At 30.2% G+C, this 22,231-nt stretch overlaps 1 protein-coding gene across 1 annotated transcript in view; it reads right to left on the bottom strand.

The window, feature by feature from the left end:
- Positions 1–12,116: 12,116 nt before the first annotated feature.
- LOC111621739 (actin-binding LIM protein 3-like) overlaps positions 12,117–22,231 on the bottom strand; it is a 106,273-nt gene continuing 96,158 nt past the window's right edge. Inside the window, exons 17-23 of the mRNA XM_023363966.1 lie at positions 21,082–21,183; positions 19,516–19,622; positions 17,330–17,399; positions 13,287–13,318; positions 13,070–13,207; positions 12,475–12,546; positions 12,117–12,388 (exon numbers count right to left, since the gene is read on the bottom strand). Coding sequence (XP_023219734.1) covers positions 12,275–12,388; positions 12,475–12,546; positions 13,070–13,207; positions 13,287–13,318; positions 17,330–17,399; positions 19,516–19,622; positions 21,082–21,183 — 635 coding nt within the window. The 3' untranslated portion in view covers positions 12,117–12,274. The remainder of the gene's footprint in view (positions 12,389–12,474; positions 12,547–13,069; positions 13,208–13,286; positions 13,319–17,329; positions 17,400–19,515; positions 19,623–21,081; positions 21,184–22,231) is intronic.

The following is a 22,231-nucleotide window of genomic DNA, read 5'->3' as shown; positions in this document are numbered from 1 at the left end:
CTAAACAACTATTACATTAAAAATATTAAGAACAGTATAAAATTAAGCATTATCACAGAAAACAAATCAAATCTTTATTGCCATTTAGAGAAATATCTATTGTCAGGTTTATTAAGCATTACTTACTATATTTATATCATAAAAAAATTTGGTATTTAAAAGAATATTAGGAGGATCAAACGATTTATTATTGGTGCACTGTGTTTTAATTAAAAAATTGTCAGAAATTATGGAAAATTTTAAAATGATAAATTAACTGTTGATGTTACTAAAATTTAAAATTTTAAAAACTAGTTTGCTTTTAAAGAATGGTTAAATTATGATAAATATTATTTTGAAATACTTTTATAAAAATGAACTAAACAAGTTTTTCAAGATTATTTTTAATACAAAAATTATATTAGTAGTTTTATTAGACTTGTTCTAAATTTTATTTTAATTTGATTGGAAATACCATATTTTCAACCAAAATGGTGAATAGCTATTAGAAATATATTTATAGAAGAATGATTATTTCCATCTACAGCAAATCTGAAGAAAGTATTATTTTTTCTTAAATGTTTTAATAGACCAGACAATGCCATTTTAAAAGAATACAGCACAAACATGAAAAAATCAATAAAAGCCTCTGTTTTGATTTTAGTATAGATATTTCCAAGTTAATTTGAACTGGAAAATGATTTTAATAAAATAGACATGCAGCCCATTTATTTATCAATATCATAATGCTTAATAGTCAGAAAAATAAAGACTCACCTGCAATAATTATTTTTTAATATTCTGTTAAAAATATAATATTGCAATCAGATGAAAATCATGGCAATTTACATTTAATTCTTCAGTGAATTTTTTAAATTTTTCTACATGATTACAAAGTTTATTATTAATAAAGTGACTGAGCAAAATAACAGAACTGAACTTACAATAGTTTTTGATCAAATGAAAAATATAGACTTCAATAATGCAAAAAAGTGCTCTTACTATACTGAATAATAACTAATAGCATTTCTTTAATTGCACCTGCCTAGTTACGGCTCTGGGCCGACTGCCAACGACTGACGCTTCCTGCAGGCAGGNTGAATTATAACTTTTCATTCTGACATTGACAGTTCGTTTAACACGTGTTCGAGTAATCCGAGACTCGTTGTCTACATTTTGTGCCGCGTTGTTTAAATTATGGGATTTTCCTCTCCCTCTCATAATTAATCTATCGTTATTATTTAATCATAGGAATATCGCGATTTACATGATTCGGACCTCGGTTGGGTCTTCACAGAGCTCCCGGCCTTTTTAAAATGTTGCTCGGGTTAGCAACATTTTAGCTGGCAGCGTTGGCAGCTGTCAGTCCATATTTCCGTCTTTCTGGAAGTGACGACTGCGTTATTTTACTCTCAGCGAAATAGCTCTAAATTATACAATTACTATTAACAGCGCGTTAACAAGACAAAAGTACGATGAATCTAGTTAACATGTATTCTTCACGGGCGAACTCCCAGTTCGAAGTGGAAGTTTACATTTACAGGGGCAAAACGCAATGTTGCTCTTTTTCCCTCTCGCACAAACAGGGACGAACAATTCACAAATATTTTTCCACCCAACCATATCTTGATACTAAAATTTTCGTAGCTATTCACCTTCGCGAATAAAATTATGGTTTTATAAAAAAATAGAAAAAGTGGAACGAACAGAGTAAATATATGTTTATTTGAATATAAATAAAATGTTAAATGATTATTATAATATATATATAATACTGGGGTTATTATATAGTATATATGTATATATATATGTGTGTGAGTATTCAAAATAAACTTGGAAACGTTATATAAAGATTATACAAATATATATATATATATAAAAATTTTTTTTTTCTTCTTTTCCTTTGTCGGACATCTCCGAGCCTTTGGTGGTTCATCTTTCTCTCCCTAGCCCCCCCAGGGGCGGACCCTTCCTAATTTAGGCGGTTCCAACTTCGCGCTCGTCCGCATGCGTTTTGTTGTCGGTACTGATCCTGACGGCGTATGATTTCCAGGATTTCCTGTCCCCGACCCACTCCCCGTCGGGGTCGGGGCGAATTGGTTTCCGCTCCGATCGGCGGAGATGGTCGAGGTTCGTTAGAGGTCATGGAAGTTACCTCTGGTTGAACTGGGCCGCGGATAGGCTCGCTGTGCGGTCCGACCGTCGTTGGTCGCAACGCCCCTGGCCTTCTCTCTATTTGGATCTGTTTTGCTCGTTTTTCAGCAAACCTATTGGCTTCATCCACCTCTGTTTTTAATTCCGTGGGAACCTCTGCCTTTTGGGGGAGGACAATGATTTCCGGGTAGCGAGTTGTGGCCGTCCCTCGAACCCTTCTAAGAGCGTGGCGAAGAGTACGTTCATTCACCTTAAGCTTCGGTTCTTCCCTTTGGGCGCTAGAAATGAAGATTTCATCAAAATCGAAGCCGTCTAGATCCCAGAGTTCTGTTGAATCCGCCATTTGGTTTGTCTGGTAAGACATAAAGAAGGGTAAATATTAATATGTGAGAGCTCTTATCTACTTCAAATATTCACGTCGTATACTAGCGACACAACTTCGCCGCGTTAAGTTCAATACATATACCCGCGTTCACAGTACTTTTAGGAGAGAAAGATTTCCACGGCCGATCGGAGTTATTAATGTTCGTCCCCCCGCTCTGTTCCTTCCGAAGGATTCCAGTTTTTCCCGGGCAGGATAGTTACCGTGATTGATAGGATAAGATTCTCAAGCATTCTCTCCAGCATTCTGGAATGTAGAATTAGGCAGTCGCCGGACCAGGTGATTCTTTTGACATCGCCCGTTATACTTCTCGGGATAGATTCCCACACCACGAGTCTGCCTTTTCCTCTGATTTCGATTTTTCCTTTGAAATTCTTTGCATCTTGTCTAGTTCCGACGTTTCTAACAACTATGTAAAGAAGGTAAGAATTATGTGTGTTTTCGGTTTTTATAATTTGAATGAGAAAGTCTCGTTGGTAGCAATGTAATCGTGCTAACCAAGTTAAAGCTTGAGCCGATTCTAGTCCGACTATTAACATTCGGACACCATCATGATTAAGGTGGAGCGATGGAGAATGACTTTGCATTAAATGAGGGATTACTTGTTGGTGCCTCCCTTCCCAGGCGCAGAAATCGTCCATAGTGGGACATGAACAGGTTTTGAAAGGACACCTTCTCTCGTGGGCCTCTCGTTCCTTTAAGACATAAGATTCTTTACACCCTTCGTCCCGGTACTTGCAAGGTAGAGCCACAATTTCGGCCAATTTTTCCAGGGAAAGGTTTCGGTTATTCCCCATTTCCCCTCGGCAAGTCGGACACCACTGTACCAATTCCTTGCATCGAGAGCAAATCATATGGCCTGCCGGACACTGGAACATCGGGGGCGACATGTGTTCGTAACACACTGGACACTCGAACAGGACGACCAGTGCGGGGTCCGAATGGAAACGTTGAGCGGTTCCTTCTCTGTTGTTGTTTGTCTCCGTAGACGTCGTTGCTGTCTGTTCTTCCATGGCTGATTCTAAATAAAGGAAAAGAAAGATAGTTGAGTCTTAGTCCTTTCTCAGGCGAAACTGTACACGAGATTATCGCTAAGGAGATACGGATTCTTCCTCGCGAATTTATAAACGTCTCATTTGAGTAGGAATAGTTTCAACTCCAGCAGGAAGTGTGACGGATTCCTCCCGCTTGGGTCTCATCAGCATTGGCTGATTGACTTCTAACACCTCTAAAGCTTTCGAAGGTGGACTCATCTCTACGGCTACTGGCACCAATTCAATCATCTCCATGGGAGCAGATTCGGCTCGTTTTTCCTGATGGGGAAGGGGATATGTGATCGCTGGTTTTCGTTTTCTTAGACAACTTGATCGGTTGCGGCAGCTCCAACCAATCACAAGGACAACTACGATGACGACAATAAGAATTATGAATGTCAAACTCCATGTGGAGAATGGATAAGTCCATACATTTGATGGCTTTGAAAAGGTAGTATCGCTCTTCATTGATCTTATCTCCTGACTTATATCTCGAAGCATTCGCCCGGAAAATTCCAGAGTCCAATCGCGTTCATTAGAGTGTAGAACGCTTGAGGTAACGTTTTTCTGAATATATTCTTGCAGGATCTTAATTTCTGTAAAATTGAGAACATCTGTTATCGCTGGTATTACGTAATGATTTCGAAGGGCAATCTTGAATGTGGTCTGTGCTTGAAAGTGAGACATAAGACGTATGCCGGGTACGTGGCCAACACAAGTCATAGGCAATTTAAAAATTCCTGTATTATTTAACTTGATCATTTTGATTTGTGGTTGCATTAAGGTACTCATTTGGTTGCATTCCATAACTAAATTTAAAGGTGACGGGGTGGAATATATCCAAGTCCCTTCCTCGTCGATGCGGCGAAACAATGGCTTTGGATACACGGTAACTTTTCTCTTACATAATTTATTAACAGTTGGTTCGTCTGCCATGAACAAGGCGTATTCACAAGCTTGATATGGGAGTTTCCATACTGCGACTTCCGGTGCGCAAATGGTTGTTAGTCCAATCTTGCACTTCTGTAAATCATGTGCTTCCAACAACATATAAAGCTGTCGGTCTCTTGACAAAGCGATATATGGGAAATCGGCTTGGTAATAGGCGAATGTCCTAGAAACGGAAAAATATGCAGGGAATTTCACTACTTCATACAGATCAAAATATCCTTCGGGAGTAACTAGGGGAAATTTTGCGAAAATTCTTAATGTGGACGGGAGTGCTACGGCTGTAGTGGTAATCCACTGGTAGTATTTGAAGACGTTGTCCTCGTTTAACGTTTCTATCAATGAGATTCCTCCGGGCAAGTGTTTGTTTATCTCCGTTAGCGTCTCTAACAGTTGTGACCTTGACAAGAAGTAAGAGCTGAGTTGGTGGTTTTCCAACATCTCGATTGCTTGTCGTAGATTTGAAACACCGATTCGGAATTCCATTATTGCGCTTTCGACGTATCGAAGTGCTGTACTAACGACAAATGTATAACTGAACATCTGGAGTTCTTGATCTAAGTAATTCTGTCGTCGAATCATCATGTCGATATATTTCCGATTGTCCTTGACTGCTCGAAGGGTTTGATTTATGACGGTTGTCTGAGCTTCTAAGATGTGTATAATTTTCCGTTGATCTTCGGATAAAGTATCTATCCGACTATTCATTGCTTCTACTTCTTCTGACGTAGCTGTTCCGAACAGAAACTTTAAAATTTTACCTCCGACGTCGATTAATCCTCGTTTCTTTCGGGGATGACTGTTTAGTGTGACCGTGGACTTTAACCCTTTATACTCCGCCTCGAAGTCGGCGAGAGATTGTTTTAGGTTTGCTAGTTCCGCATCCGCTAAAGTCCATAGGGGTCGCATGGGATCGTCTTTCTTCTGCGCTCCCCCTTTTACAACGGGAGTCAGAGCAGTTAAATGACGATGTAAATCGCGAAGATAATCGTCGTATCCCTCGAACGTTATTTCTAAAGCTATGGTCCATTGACTCGTTGTCATAAGGAAATTTCCTTGAGGTAAGAATATGATTCCTTTGGTCAAGGCGGGTACGATAGTCGATACTTCGTATGCAATACAGCTTATCAACATGAACGAACGGATTGTTACAAATTTTCCCATCGTTATCTATCAAAAAGGGAGTTTACATTAAAGTTAGTTCCGATTTCGCGACAATTGATTTGTGAGCGCGCGCGCGTATTTACATCTGACCTCTCTCCATTTGGATATGATAATCTCTCTTTGACGGGAAAGAGAAACTACCATTTACAATTAGCGAATAATCCAATGGGAGTGGGAGGTGGCAGCCGCGGGTGGCCCTCATTCTGCTGAGGAGTCTCTGTAATATCCGCGTCCTGCACCGTTGCCACGTTTGTCTGTATATTTCCCGAAGACTTGGGAAGAACCCAGGGATATTCGCTCACTGGTCCTTGACTTCGGAGAGCATATTTGTGTGAGGGTTAAGATCAAAAAATTATATTAAGATCAAGAAAAAAATTGAGTCATTGTTTAATTCATAAAAGAATTTACAATATTGTATATATTCATAAAACTGTTCTTAATTAATTTTCAATTAATCAATTTTTAAAATGTTTGTTACCATATTTTATAGCATTGTTTGGAATGATTATATTTTTATATGGAATGAATAATTAATGCATTCAGGAATGTTTAGAACATTATAATAAAATATTTTCCTTCATTAATGGATTTTCAAAAGCACAAAATTATTAAAAACTGATCTTTTGAAAATGTCATTAGAAAAAAAAATGAATTTTTCAACTTTCTTTGANATAAAAAGTGGAATATAACATAGTTTCATTACATAAAAGAATTAGCACCATCAATAAATCAGATCTAAATAAGTAAAAGGAAAATTTTTTATTGTTAAATATATTTGTTATTACATCATAAATATATACAATAAAATTAAAACCTCAAAATTCACAAATCAAGTAAAATTCACTTACTAAATCTAAAACTTTGCATTCTTAAAGATAAGCATTTCTCACAAACATACTTTTACAAAACACCAAAAGCTTTGTGTCAAAAATACTTTCTTCTATAATCTACTAACATCATATAAAAGTTTTCTTTTTATATTGCAATCAGATCATAATCTAAATTGCAGATTATAAGAGAATAATTAGCACTTAATTATAATAAAATGTCCCAACCAAACATATCCAATATTACATTTCCTGACTAATCCTAAAATTGTAAATTGGTCATACATACAAAAAAATTGGATATTTATTTGCTAGCAATAATTCACTGAAATCTCAATAGTACAATTTTTCAAATTTTATAAATAGAATGCTATAAAATTTTTTAAATTATATTTCTTGAAGCAGAAAACATGCTGTGGGTTTTTACAATCAAATTATATACTGTTTAAAAAATAAAATAAACTATTATTATTATAATACAATAAATAGTCATTAAAGATATGATAAAACAGTATTTCATGTATAAATTAAATTTTAAAACAAGGTGTTGTAAGATTCTTGTTAAGCTGTAATTTCTATTGCTGAAATTTTGCATGATATGTTAACTATAAATATAATATTAACCTTTTTGTTTATTAACTGCAATAATTATACATACAAACAATTAAAAGCACTGTTTGTCATTTTGCTATAATTTAATCTATTATATCTTAACTAAATTTATTATAGCTATTTTTCACATATTATGTTCAAATTGAACAGTCTAATACAGATGTAAACATTTAAAAATTACATTAAATCTATGAATTGGTATCACATACTATGTCCTATATTTTATGGTAAATTGTATAAACCATAAGAACTTTTGTATGCATACGAAAAACTAAGATTTAATATTATATCAAGATCAAAAAATTATATTAAGATCAAGAAAAAAATTGAGTCATTGTTTAATTCATAAAAGAATTTACAATATTGTATATATTCATAAAACTGTTCTTAATTAATTTTCAATTAATCAATTTTTAAAATGTTTGTTACCNTATAATATTGAAAAAATATTTGTTATATGATACATTACAACTCAATAACATTTTAAAAAAATTACATTAAAAAAAAGGGAAGTTTCTTTAACAATACTCAATAAACAGTTATTATTGACATCTTTCAGATAGCCTGATATTTCTTAGAATTATTAAAGAATCATGCAGTTTCAAAAAATTGTGTAAATGTCATTTAGAAAAATTTATATATAAAATGTTTTAAATGTACTAAAAATAAAAAATAAAAAATTCTCTGATCAGACTTTTCATATTTCTATCTATTTCTTTTCTTTTTAATTAGAACTATTTGAGATCCAGTACTTTTAGATCTTGAGCAATTTTAAATATCAATTAATCAATTAAAATGAATGATTTATACAGCAATTTTGTTTTTGTTTTTTTATATTATGTTTATTTCATTTATTAACATAATAAACACAATATAATTTCAACTGTTACAAATATTAAATTTTATATAGAAAAAAGAAGTATCATGGACTGAAAATACTCTGTTAAACAGTATTAATAAAATAAATATTTAAAAAATTTCATTCTTCTTGGCCACTTAATATGTACAGAAATTTTTTCTTTCTAAATATTCTACTTCGAAGTAGATTTTGAAAAATTATATTTTTCAAAATAAAAATAAATTTTATTATAAATTGATAAAAATAAGTCTTTGTATAATTAACTAATTGTTTCAAGAATCATATTCATGATGTTTCATGAAAACTTTATTATTAGAAACTGCATTTGATTTAGCTATAATGAGTCTTATAACAAACATTTTATGAAAAGTGCAAACAATTCCCAAATATCTGGACTTTAAAATGCGAACTATTTAGAAATCCATGTGTTATTATTATCCAAATTATTATTAATATATAATATACTCTAAAATATGAAGACCATTATAATAATACTCATAATAATTATTATATATTTATTAAATAAATGTATAACTGAATTAATATACAACTAATTATTAAAATAAACAAAAAGACATTTATTCTAAAAAAACATTGGAATTTCCTACAGAGAGTAAATTATCCCTCCTAAAATTTGAATTTGCAATGTGCACAATATTGAAATATTAGACATTGCTAATTTAAGTTGATTCATTATTTATATTAGTTTGAAACTTGTTTTTTATTGTAAGATTTAGGGTCACTTTATAAAGTAACTTTGTGGAAAATATTTTTGAAAGTTTAATCCTCAAAATATATATTATAAAAATACAAAAGAGATCAACTTAGTGCTGAGTGGGCTGCAATTTGAAAAAGTTGTAGACCTATAAATTGCCACTATCATCTGCCTGTCTGTCCTTCCTTAATCTTGAGAACAGAGTTAGATAGATAAAAGTTGAGACAAAATATAGATATCTTATGGGTAGTAGGCCCGAATTAACTATGTACAAACTTCTGATGCAAACTGGAAGTCATATTATTTCAATTCTAAAATTTTCCCCTGAAAGGAGTTAGACAGATCAGTGTTTTTCAACCACCAGTCCACAGACCAGTGCTGGTCCGCAAAAAAATTTCACCAATCTGCATAAAAATATTTAACTGTACTGAAGCTGGGGCCATATTCTGGTCACTGTCTCTGGTCTCTTGTCTCTAACAAGCCGGTCGCTGATTGGTTAATCCAAATGATTAGCCAATCAGCGACCAGATTGTGAGAGACAACAGACCAGAGACAGTGACCAGAATACGGCCCCTGGTGTAATTGATTATGGGTGTCATTTAAACAGTAATCTAGAGCTACTCTATGTACTTTGTTATGTACAGCAACTCTAGATAAGCATAAATAAGCTTAACAAATATGCATAATGCTTAGTTGCTTATAATTACTTGATCCATGTAAAATTATCCATAATCATACTGGTCTGTGGTGAGAAAAAGCTTGAAAAACACTGAGATAGATGACCAGCAAGACACTACTAATTTGAGATGGAGAGCATATATTTTAAATTAAATAAATTAAAAATTGCAGCCTGGTATTGTGACAATATCACAATAAAATAATTGCTCACTAGTAATCATCTTTCTAAAAATTTTAATTCCTTATTATAGATGTAAAATTCACATAGTGAACTTGAATAAAATATTAATTATTTAATACATTACAATTCATAATATATTAAATAATAATGTATGATGATAAATAATGAATTTGTAATATATTAATTATTTAATGTATTACAAATTAAACTTAATAAAAATTAAAAATGAAGGATGAATAAAAAAGTCACTGAAATTAATATGTTTAAATACAATTTGTATTGAAACAGCACAGTTTTAGAATTATTTAAATCACATTTTCAAGAAATTATCTAAAGAAAATTCTCATATTACTTAAATTTGCAACAATTATTGAGTACAAGTGAATCATTTATTGTATTTTTATTTGACTATACAATTTTTATTAATAGAAAAAGTCAATTTTAAATTCCTAAGATTTAGGTGGTAATATATTTTGCAATCATAAATTGATTCATAATCAAAGCTGAAAATACATCAAATTTTCTATAAAAGTAACCAAAACTGGTTTCAAAGAAAAGACATGGAATTCTTTAAAAGATCACTGATTTTAAAGTCCAGATAATATTACTTTGAACTGTTAATTCTAAAAATTAATCTTTGGATGCACACACTTTCATTGTGGAAATATGAAATCAAGAAATATATTTTCTTTATTAGGATTTAATCACTAAATTTAAATTATGATTCTATATTAATTCCTTTCATACAAATTTTGTTCTAAAATCTAATATAGCAAAAAAATGTTTTAAAATATTGAAACATTTTGTGGTTTAGGAAAATTGTAAAATATTAACGCTTTAAAACATCAAAATGTATCAGAAAATTAATTATACATTCATAATTTAAATTAAAAATAAATAGATAGTTTACATACATATTTAAAAATTCACATAAATATAAGATATGAAATCATTTATTAATAAGCTGTTGCTTTACAATATAATTATCTAAAACAAACTTACGTAAAATTTTAAAATGTATTGAAAAATATCAAAAAGTTAAAACCAGCCTGATATCACAAATAAATTATTCAAATGATACAAAAAAAATTTTATAAAAGGTTCATCAATTCAGTTTACTCAGTTACAATTATTGCAACTTTATAACCAAATAAAATGAATATATCAAATATAGTTCTATTAACGGAAATGGATTATAATGTTGTGTGTCTTGTTTTAAATGTCATTTTATTTTTATTTCTTTAATAGTTTTTGGATATGATACATTATTAATTTTTATTATATAAAATATAAAAATTTAATATCCTATATTTATATGATCTCTGTACTTTTGTTTTATTAAGAAATAATATTTCTTATAAATAATACATAAGATAATAACTGCAAATTATTTGCTTTTTATGAATCATTATGCTTATCATAAAAATTATGTTACTGTTACAAAAAATAAATATATTAAAATATTGGTTATTTCTTATGAAACAAATATCAAACTTAACATTATTAATATTTAAGAATACTTATCCTAGAAATCAAAATTTCAAATTTAAACAGCATTAACTTTCTTTTGGTTTTTTCCCTACAAAAAGATCAGAGTCATTTTTATCCATCATTTTAGATGTAATAAATTTTTGCAATTATTAGACAGAATATTTTCTTTAATTGTTACTTTGCAAATGCAAGAATGTTAAGTTACTGATTTTTATTCTTAATTTTGTTAATTGAATGCAAATATTATGTTTGACATAATTTTTTCATATTCAAAATATATTTTAAATATGTAAGAAAAGCAGAATAGAAATTTGATGTAATTATTATATAATTACTCAAAAATCATAAAAATAAAATTATAATACAGTTATATGAATGAATTATTCAAGTACAATAAGCTTATATTTTTGAATATATTTATTGATCAAAAAATAACTTAAAAATTCAGAGTAAGTGACTTATTTGATTAAACTGCAATGTAATTTTTAAATTACAAGTACTTATGCATCATTGAAACATTCATAAAATATAAAATGCATAATATTTTGTTTTATATTTTAAAGAAATATTAAAAGATTTTTANACGTGCGATGTATAGTTTTGGCTAAAAAGTGAAATATAGGGACATACATGTCCATTTATATATATATATATATATATTCATAAAATAGATATATATTACTTGTTCTTAATTAATATATAATAAAAATATTGCATTTTACAGTAGTCTAAAATCCTTCAAAATGTGTAATATAATTTCAAGTAAAATTAACTAAAAAATAATAATGTTTTTTCAGTATAATTAAATTTTAATAGTGAATTCACAGAATTTTATGTTTCATTTTATAGATTTTTGAATTATTTATGAAAAAATTATAACTAAAATGAATGACTATTATATGATGTGTTTAGTTTTTATCATTATTGAAAAAATTAATAATGAAGATGCTATTAATTTTTAAAACTCTATAACAGATCATTTATTTTTTGTTAAAATACTTTGAAATACTGTTTTCATTTACATATATTAATTTAAATAATAACCTACTTATAAAAAATAAAAATGTAATATTCATTTTAAATATTACAATAATTAATAAGTATGTCATGGAATAGAAACAGTTTTTAAAATAGGAAAAACAATTATAACAAATTCATTATTGGAATATATGTCAACTATAAAAATTAGGATTTCAGTCATAATCTACAGTTATTGATTATCAATGCTACAGTTTTTATTACTAATCTGCTTAAAAGAGTTTAGCTCGCTTTTTTAAATCATTACGGCGCCATTCTGGTAAACGGTAAAATTCCAAACGGGTCAAGTGGAAAATTGCATGAAATTCTTCATTTGATAAATGTCGCTGTAATTAAAAATATACAAAATTAAATATAATGATATAATTAATTTGTTTATATACTTTCAAATATTAAGAGTTTTCATCTTTACCTCTAAATGACATCTGTCAATATCTGGAGGCAGCCTATAATTATTAGTTATCAGCAAATGATAAGGATATAACTGAAAATAAAATATATATCATTATTTACTTTTAATATAGAAATAATAATTAAAAAATTAAATTAAATTATACAGAACAGGACCAATTATCTGGCTAGCTTGAGATCAGGAGTGGTCTGGATTTGTGGATTTTCTGCTTTTCTGGATGTGGGATAAACATAAACTTAAATCATAAAATAAACAACGAAACAGAAAGAATGAAACTGTATTTAACGAATACAATTAATACATTTCTAAAGTAAAGTCTGTATAATCATTATTAATTCTCTTAAAATATAGAGTACCATATATAGTGCAATATTTAGGATGAAAATTAAATAAAAAGTAAAGAACATAATAGAACTGGTGTTGTACAATGTATGAAAATCAAAAGTGGCAGCATGATGAATTACAATTGTATTTAGGCCCACCAAGTTCAAAACTAGCCAGTTTTCTGGTAATTCTGGAAGCTTGATAATTGGTCCATTACTGTATTTTAAAATTTACTATGAAAATATAGAATATTAAATTAAAAAGTATTTACTTTTGGAGGTTCATTTGATAAATGCAGATTAACATTAGGCATAGAACGTCTCAAATGTGGACTGTATGATGGATATCGGAAACTACTATAACCATCAGAATAAGGAGTACTGCGAAATGTTGCACTGACACTATGATTCTTCAATTAAATAAAATTTAAATTCATAAAAAGCATTAAAAAATAAAAAAAATAAAAGAAAATATTAATAAATCCTTACTATCAATTTATCTTGATCAAGAACAGGTGATACTGCAAAAAAAAAAAAAAAAAAAAAAAAAAAAAAAAAAAAAAAAAANCCTTTACTTTTATCTCATTTTTACACGGATTAAGAAATGAAAATTCTCTAGAATAATTTGTTAGAATAATATATTTTTCGAATATTTCAAAATTTTTAAAACTATATTAATATTTATACAAGATGTAAGAGTGTAACAATACATATATATATATATATATATATTTGTTTTTTTAATGTTAACCTTTGTTAATTATTCTCTGTCTAAATTTTCAGACTGTTATATAAAGAATCCTGCAGTGTAGAGAAATAATACTACACAAAATTATTGCTACATAAGTTTTGCTCAGCAAAAGCAATAAATTACCATAATTTATAAATTAAAACATTTACATTTAGATAGTAATAAAAAACATCACAAAAAAATTAGAGACAAAAACTTCAGTTATCCACATTATATATAAATGTGACATCCAAAGGGGGGAAAGAAGATCAGGAATAATAAGTAATTAAATAATTACGTTATATTTTAATTTAATGTTGAAAGGTCAGACAGGAAGGAAATGGCAAAGTAGAAAAAACCCACATACATTTTGTTTGATTTTACAGCTGATAACAACCGATCAGGTGACTATCCAGGTTAAAGAATTATTACTAGTGTGAGAATTTGGGCTCTTTTGTGAATTTTAAAGCTTCAAAAAATTTTTCTCATCATTATTTCCCCTCTCCCTTCAAACTTCAGGAAGTGACCTTTTAACTTTGCTACTAGAAAAGTTAAAAACACAACCCACATACTTCCTATGTTGTATGATGTTACAAACGATAAAGCCGATCAAGATGTCCATATAAGGAACAATTATTACTAAGGTGTGAGACTAACTCTGACCTTAGTCACCTCCAGTAATTACTTCAGTTATTTTGACAGCTGTTATCAAATTTATGAGATGGAACAAGTGACAATACTGGATAGAAGAAGTAATAAATTTACAGAAAGATTTCAATTTCTGACAAGTAACAAACACATCCCGGACACAAGTCAACGTTAGAAGAGGTTGCATCAGATTTTGTATTAGTCAGCCCTTCTGGGACGTGTATAAAAAGGGCTTGGACACAGTTCTCCAGGCAGACATCCACAGCTGACAGCATCCCGGGACACCGGACCCATACCACCATTCCATCCATCACCACCCTTGCCTTCCCGCCATAATCACCGTATCCTGACCTGAATGAAAGGAGGAATTCTAGCCACTAGTATAACCGCCGATCCAGGTGCGTTTCAACGAGACCCCATGCTATGAAAGTGGGAACCCATGAGGTAAACACACAGACAAAATTTTGACCCTCTCTCTCTCTGGTCTTAGTTATAGACTAGACTTAGGTTAAGTTGAACTTAAGAGAATATTGGGACCTATAAAGGCCAGAATTTAGATGACTTATCGATGACCGTCTATCTTTGTCATGATTTAGAAGTATTTTGGGATTATTCCCTTTTTGTAGCCTTTCAATTTGTACTTGTTTGTATAGCTTATAGATAATTAAATATGTTATTCTTATATTTAATTGTGTGTCATCCTTGAGTGCGACCGACACCTCGTCACGACCTCGCTCACCCTCCTACCCATTTACCACACCGACTATCCCTGACAAAAAAGCCGATAAGTGAGGAGAAGCTCAGCGCTCTAACCCCCTTGGTTCACACTAAGGTTGCACTACAATTCTTGACCTTAGTCACCTCCAGCAATTAATCTAGTTTGCTTGATAGCTGTTATCAATTTTATGAGGTAGAATGAGTAACAATACTGGAAAGAAAGAGGTAATAAATTTAACGAGACGTTCGATTTCTGACAATTAACATAAACAAATTACAAACAGATTGAACTTAGAACAAGTTACATCATAGATAGCATTAGTCAGCTCTCCCGAAAATGGGTATAAAAAGGGCCTGGACACAGTCCTTCGGGTGGACATCAACAGTGGACACCGGATCCTTCCCACTATAATTGCCGGTAGACATTCTCCCAGAGAAGCCAAGGAGCCAGCTTCCGTCTGTCCATCGCCACCCTTGCCTTGACTGCCCTGTCATTCTCTCTACCAGGATGATCCCGACCTGAAGAAAGGAGGACTAATGGCCAACTCTTATGACCTCCGATCCGAGTACATTTCACCAACATACTATACAACGAGATCTGGAACCATCGGTCTATGAGGTATATTATATATAGAATTGTAAACTCTCTCTCCCTAAGTTCTTTAGTCAAGTAGTTCTTTAGCTATAAGTAGCAGTAATGCATCCTTTGTATTCAACCTTAGAAAACCTTATGTATTAGGTTTAGTGTATATTAAATGTGTTGTCTTTATTAACCTGTGTCACCCTGTCTAATTATTCAGAAGCTTATCGACTTATTCACACCTCCCCACTCGATTTAGCCCTCCTACAGCCATCCTCAACATAGAGAATGGACTTTCCCAGCCTGCGCTGAGTAAGTGGCATTTCAGGAACAGCCCATGCCCCCGGATATCTCACATAAGTCTAGTGAAATGGATTGTATTGAGTCATCAGTATATATAAATTTACACAAGAACTGCAAAAGTATTATTATTATTATTATTTTTATTTTTTTTTTCTTTTCTTTAATTTTACTTTAAATATGTGTTTATTTGATTTCATGTTTTATATTCTACAGAAAGGGTAATCCAATGAAGGCTTATAACATAAGACAAAAATACAGGTAGCCCTTGGTTTACGCTGCAGTTCCGTTCCTACAAAAGCCAACGTAAATCGAATTGGCGTAAAACGAACCCATATTTACAGTGAGGTATAAGGTTAGGTTCTACATAAGTGAAAAATAAGCTAATAATTTTGCTTATTAATACAATATAATACAAAATACATATAAATTTTTAATTTTTAAAATGTATTTTATCATAAAATAAAGTAAAATGTTTTTATTTAAAAATTTTAGTTTTGAATTTCTTACATTTTTCGGAAAAAAGTATCCATCTTTAATTGTTTACATTTTTTATTTCTTTCATTAAAAATTTTGGAATATGGTCAAATATGATGCTCCTTTTTACATTTGCACTTCGCTCCCAACATTGTCTAACTCACAAACTTCATCCGTCAAACTTTCTTTAGTTGAAAGGATACATTAACCCAACATAGAGCTACGGACGAGTGAAGACACTGATTGATCGACTACCGGTCGCCGTAGCGCAAATATAAGGTCAGTTTGAGCGGGAAAATTCAAGGTGGCTAAGGAGAGATAAATATCGTCTGGCCAACGAGAAGTAAATTTGTCTCACTAATGATAATTTGTGATCGCTGGAAGTGCTATTGCATCGTAAGGTGTTTTCCTGAATGAACTGATACGGGATACATTCATTGGCGCTATGGATTTGGACGCCATTTATTGGACTATTAAGTTTAATATCTTGACTCGTGGGTACCTAAACGTTTAGTATTTTAATATTAATTTAATGCAAATGTATACATACCCAATAATATTAAACAGAAAAAATAAATATATTTAATAAAAATCTTTGTTTTAACGAATGTACAATGTCGCGGCTCAGTAAATACGTCAACACTGAAATGAAAATCAGTCTAGAATAGGGAAAATCGGGGAATTACACCTCAAAATGGCGAATTGCGCAGCGGCGTTATTGTGAATCGGTGTAAATTGAACTGGCGTAAACCGAGGACTACCTGTATTTGTTTTTCAGTTATTTTTCTGTTGGAAATGTAAAGATGGTTTTTTTATATACCTAACTCTTATCCAGTTTAAACTTATTATTTTCATAGAAAATTTGTTCATCATTAAAATAATCAATGTTAATGATGTACAAATTTTCTGTACAAAAATATAGAATGTATACAATGAAATATGGAAATGTATACAAAAGTATGTTTACTTTCAAAATAAACATATGTTAAATTTTCTTAAAATTTTACTCTAACTAATTTACATACTATAAAATAAAAACTGACTAAAAACATTTCACTTTTAAAAACTTATATTACTTACCACTAGATTTACCACTACTAATATCAGAACTTTGAGTGTTATCTAATTTCCCAAATGTGATATCTGTAGTCTGAAATTAAAATATATATTTTTTCAAGCAGCTTTAATTAAAAATATTTTAATTTATAAAATTATTTTTATATAATTCAGTAAAATTAAAATGAATATATTTGAAATATTTATTGATTTTGATTGATTTATTGAAATATATATAATTATTGATCACTAATGAATAAAAAAGTATGAAGTGGATTGTACTCATCAAACTTTCTACAGGTCTTCCATAGTTTCTGGTCATATCTGGCAGATGCAATAACTTCATTGATAGAGCCATTTTCATGGATAGCATACATGGACTATCACGGACAACTATGTAAATGGATTATTATGCCTGCCATATATTTAGCAATGGGTGCTATACAGGACCAGACTATATGCAGAACCTCTAAAAACTTTGGTAAGTTTAATCCACTTTTATATTCTTTTATTCATTAGTGATCAATAATTATGACATGACTCTCATATTATTAATTCATTACCAAAAAATTAAGATGTTAAAAATTAGAAGCAGGAATAATTTATAATAATAATAATAATAAAGCTGGTTAGATCGGGGATGCCTCTTTGGGGAGACGGAAGGATTCATGATTGCCATACAGGATCAGGTCATAAATACTAAAAACTACAGAAAACACATACTCAAAGATACAACACTCACAAATGACACATGCAGAAAATGTCACATCATGCCAGAAACTATACAACACATCACTTCTGGTTGCAAGCTCTTGGCACAGACAGATTACTTACATAGACACAATCAAGTAGCAAATATAATACACCAAGAGCTTGCAAAGAAACACAAATTGGCAGACATCCACGAACCATACTACAAGTATATTCCACAGACAGTATTGGAAAATAACACGCACAAAATGTATTACGACAGAGCCATAATCACAGATAAAACAATTTACCACAACAGACCAGACATCACACTCATTGACAAACACAATAAAATCACATACATTATAGACATAGCCATTCCAAACACTCACAATGTACAAAACACATGCACTGAAAAAATTAGCAAGTACACAGAACTCGCCCAGGAAATAAGGCATCTGTGGAGGATGGATAGGGTGCTTATTGTACCTGTTGTTCTCTCCTGTACAGGTGTGATACCACACACGCTACACAAAAGCCTGGGAACATTACAATTGAGTAGAAATACATACATCACACTACAGAAGGCCACTATATTGAATACATGCCATATTGTTAGGAAATTCCTTAATACTGACACTGACACTGACACACACATTTAATTTTAGTTTTGTTTTGGTTACTATGCCTTGACTCTGGTCCGGCATAGTACACAGCCACCGGTGTGTACCGAGTATAACCCACTAAACCCAACACATAATAATAATAAATATATATATATAATATATATGGATAAAAATATATATAAAAATTTATTCTTAACCATTGAATCTACATAAGTTATATGTATACAATGGACATCTGTTTCTCATGTACTTGAAGATTTTAAAGACCTAAAAAGATCTATTGAATATTCTCATAGAACTGCAACTTTAGATACTTCATGTAAGATCTTTCTAAACAACCATAACAATTTAAAAAGAGAAACCAAGTGATTGATTATTATTAAAACATACAAAAAACATATTCACAATAAATAATTTCAAGAATATTTTGTTTGGTTAACAATTATACACAGGAATAAGTTAATAAGAATTGATCTAAACGTAAAGCAAAGTCTAAAATATCTTTTCTTCAAAACAACAAAAGTTTATTTTTTTTGTTCAAAATATATAATCTATAATTCATTTAATACTCCAGAAGATCATACACTTAATGAGAAAATGACCAAATTTATAAATACCTATATACATTTACAGATCTAAAACTTGGCTAGAATTTTCATGGATTTGGAAAACAAATCTGAGAGAAAATAAAATTAAGAGATTCAAATTCTCACAAAACTATCAATAAAAATTTCAATTAATTAAAATTTCTATATATTATTGATATGTATCTATACTATAAAATCATCAGCATGTTTAAAAAACATTAATAATTTACATCATTATAAAAAATAATTAAATCTTCATAATAAATACATTCATTTTAATTAAATTAATTGAATAGTTTGAATTTACCATAAAACCATATCCACCATCCCTACCACCGACTGGCAAAGTTGCAGATTTTGTTGTCAGGCCGTAACCAGGTTTAGGTACAGATCGAAGGGAAGAAACAACTAAAAATTATATTATTATTATTATTAATTAAACTGAAAATAAACATTAAATAAAAATGCTTTTAAACACACAATATTTTCAGTTTCTCACAATAACAAATAATTATTATATGTCAATTAATATTAATAACTAAAAAAATTAATGATTAAAAAATAAAATTGAATTTTATAAAAAATAGTAAGCTATAAACATTTATTTTAAAATTAATATTTAATCAATTTTTTACAATTTAATCTACTAACCTTTGGATATATAATTAATTTGTGCATGTTTGTTTACATCGTGACCCATTATGGTTTTACTTTTATTTGTTTAATTTCTTATTTAATTGACTAATCTTTAATATTAGTTGACATTTCATATTGATTTGTCTTTATATAAAACTGTGTGTAATAATAAGTATTTCAATCAGTAAGATATTAACTTTTGATAAGTAATGAGGGATGTGAACCACTCCCATGCAAGTATTATTTTTTTTCAATATTCTTATTTTGTTGTCACTTCAAGTGTTCATTATCAGTTACAGTAATTCATCTAGTTTTGAATCATTTATGTAACATCTTAAGTCTTGTTATTCAATTATTTTCATCAAAAGAATCAAGTAGCAAAATTTTCATGTAAATGCATAAAACTAATCACATGTAAATTACAAAAATTGTATCTTTGATATTTTTTATTTTACAGGCTCATTCATGGAACTTGTTAAACATACCTTGTACTAAAAACTTTTTACTCAAGTTTATCAAATATATTTGTGCTCAGATTTTATATTTTATAATTTTATATNGACAGAGCCATAATCACAGATAAAACAATTTACCACAACAGACCAGACATCACACTTATTGACAAACACAATAAAATCACATACATTATAGACATAGCCATTCCAAACAATCACAATGTACAAAACACATGCACTGAAAAAATTAATAAGTATACAGAACTCGCCCAGGAAATAATGCCTTTGTGGAGAATGGATAGGGTGCTTATTGTACCTATTGTTCTATCCTCTACAGGCGTCATACTACACACACTACACAAAAGCCAGGAAACATTACAATTGAGTAGAAATACATGCATCACACTACAGAAGGCCACTATATTGAATACATGCCACATTGTTAGGAAATTCCTGAATACAGACACTGACACACTTATTTAATTTTTGTTTTTGGTTGCTATGCCTTGACTCTGGTCTGGCATAGTACACAGCCACCGGTGTGAACCGAGTATAACCCACTAAACCCAACATAATAATAATTAATTATATTAAAATAAAATAAAGAATTTATTAATAAGTAGTAAAACTCACTATATGTGGCGTTATTAAGCGTTTTTCTTTCGAGCACTTTCGACGAATGTACAATGACACAGTGAGTTTTACTGCTTATTAATATTACTTGGTGTGAATAACATACTAGTCTATATAAAGAATTTATTTTTAAGTCTTTATATACTTACATGCATTAACAGGACTATCATAACGAAGTCTCACTGGTGGTTCTTTACTTGCAGAAGGAGTGCGAGAAGCATTCCTTGGATCAAGATTGGCTCGTTTCCAAGCTCTTAATTTTTCTCTTTCTTTAACAGTTTTCAAAAAAACCTATTTAAAATAAATATATAACAAATAGATTAATGTTATTATTTATAATACAGTAGAGGCCCATAAACTGAAGTTAATGTGAAATGAGAAGGTGATGAGTTACTGAAAATGACAAGTCTTACAGCATAGTGATAATGCTAATCTAAATAGTAGAATTTTCATAGGGTATTATAAGTGCAAATTCACATACATATTAACTACATAACAATAGTGACTATTTCTATTTGTAGTTTAATTTAAAAATATATTGGCTATTCAGTGGCTNGTACTAGCGTACTTCAACCAATGGATCAAGGAATTATAAGAAGCCTTAAATCTCACTTCAGAAAAATTCTTTTACAAAAAATTATAACAAATATGAAAGATAAAAATAAAATGGCAATTTCTTTATTAGATGCAGTTGATTTTTTGGAAAAATCTTGGTGTAAGGTTAGTTCGCTAATAATAGCAAACTGTTTTCGCCATGCAAAATTGTGTAATAGTCAAACAGCTATTACATTTACGAAAGATGACAATGAGGACGATGACATTCCTCTATCGGAATTAATTAAAACACTTCAGAGTTCAGAAAACGGCGAATTTTTGTTATCTTCTGCTACTGAATATGAGTGTGTAGATGAAAATTTAATAACATCTCAGTTTTATACAGATGCAGATATTATTGAGCAAATTAAATGTTCAGATGAAAAAAATGTGGATGATGATGATGATAATAATGATGATAATGAAGAAGATGAAATATCAAACAGAGAAACTGCAGTGCTGTCAACTAAGGAAGCGAGTAATGCGATAAAATTATTGAAAATGTTTTACAGGTCTTGTAAAACTTCATCGGAAATAATGAACAAAATCTACGACTTAGAAAATGACATTGATAAACAATTTTTAGGTGAAAAATGCCTACAATCTAAAATAACTGACTTTTTTTAAGTGAATATTTTTATTGTTTCTTTTTAATTGATATACATTAATTTAACCTAAAAGTGAAAGATGTTGGAAAGTATTTCT

The sequence above is a fragment of the Centruroides sculpturatus genome, unplaced genomic scaffold (assembly GCF_000671375.1).
Source record: "Centruroides sculpturatus isolate CEXI.00-Female unplaced genomic scaffold, Cexi_2.0 scaffold21, whole genome shotgun sequence".
NCBI lineage: Eukaryota > Metazoa > Arthropoda > Arachnida > Scorpiones > Buthidae > Centruroides > Centruroides sculpturatus.
Note: the sequence above shows the minus strand (reverse complement) of the source record. Positions and strands in the feature narration are given on the sequence as shown.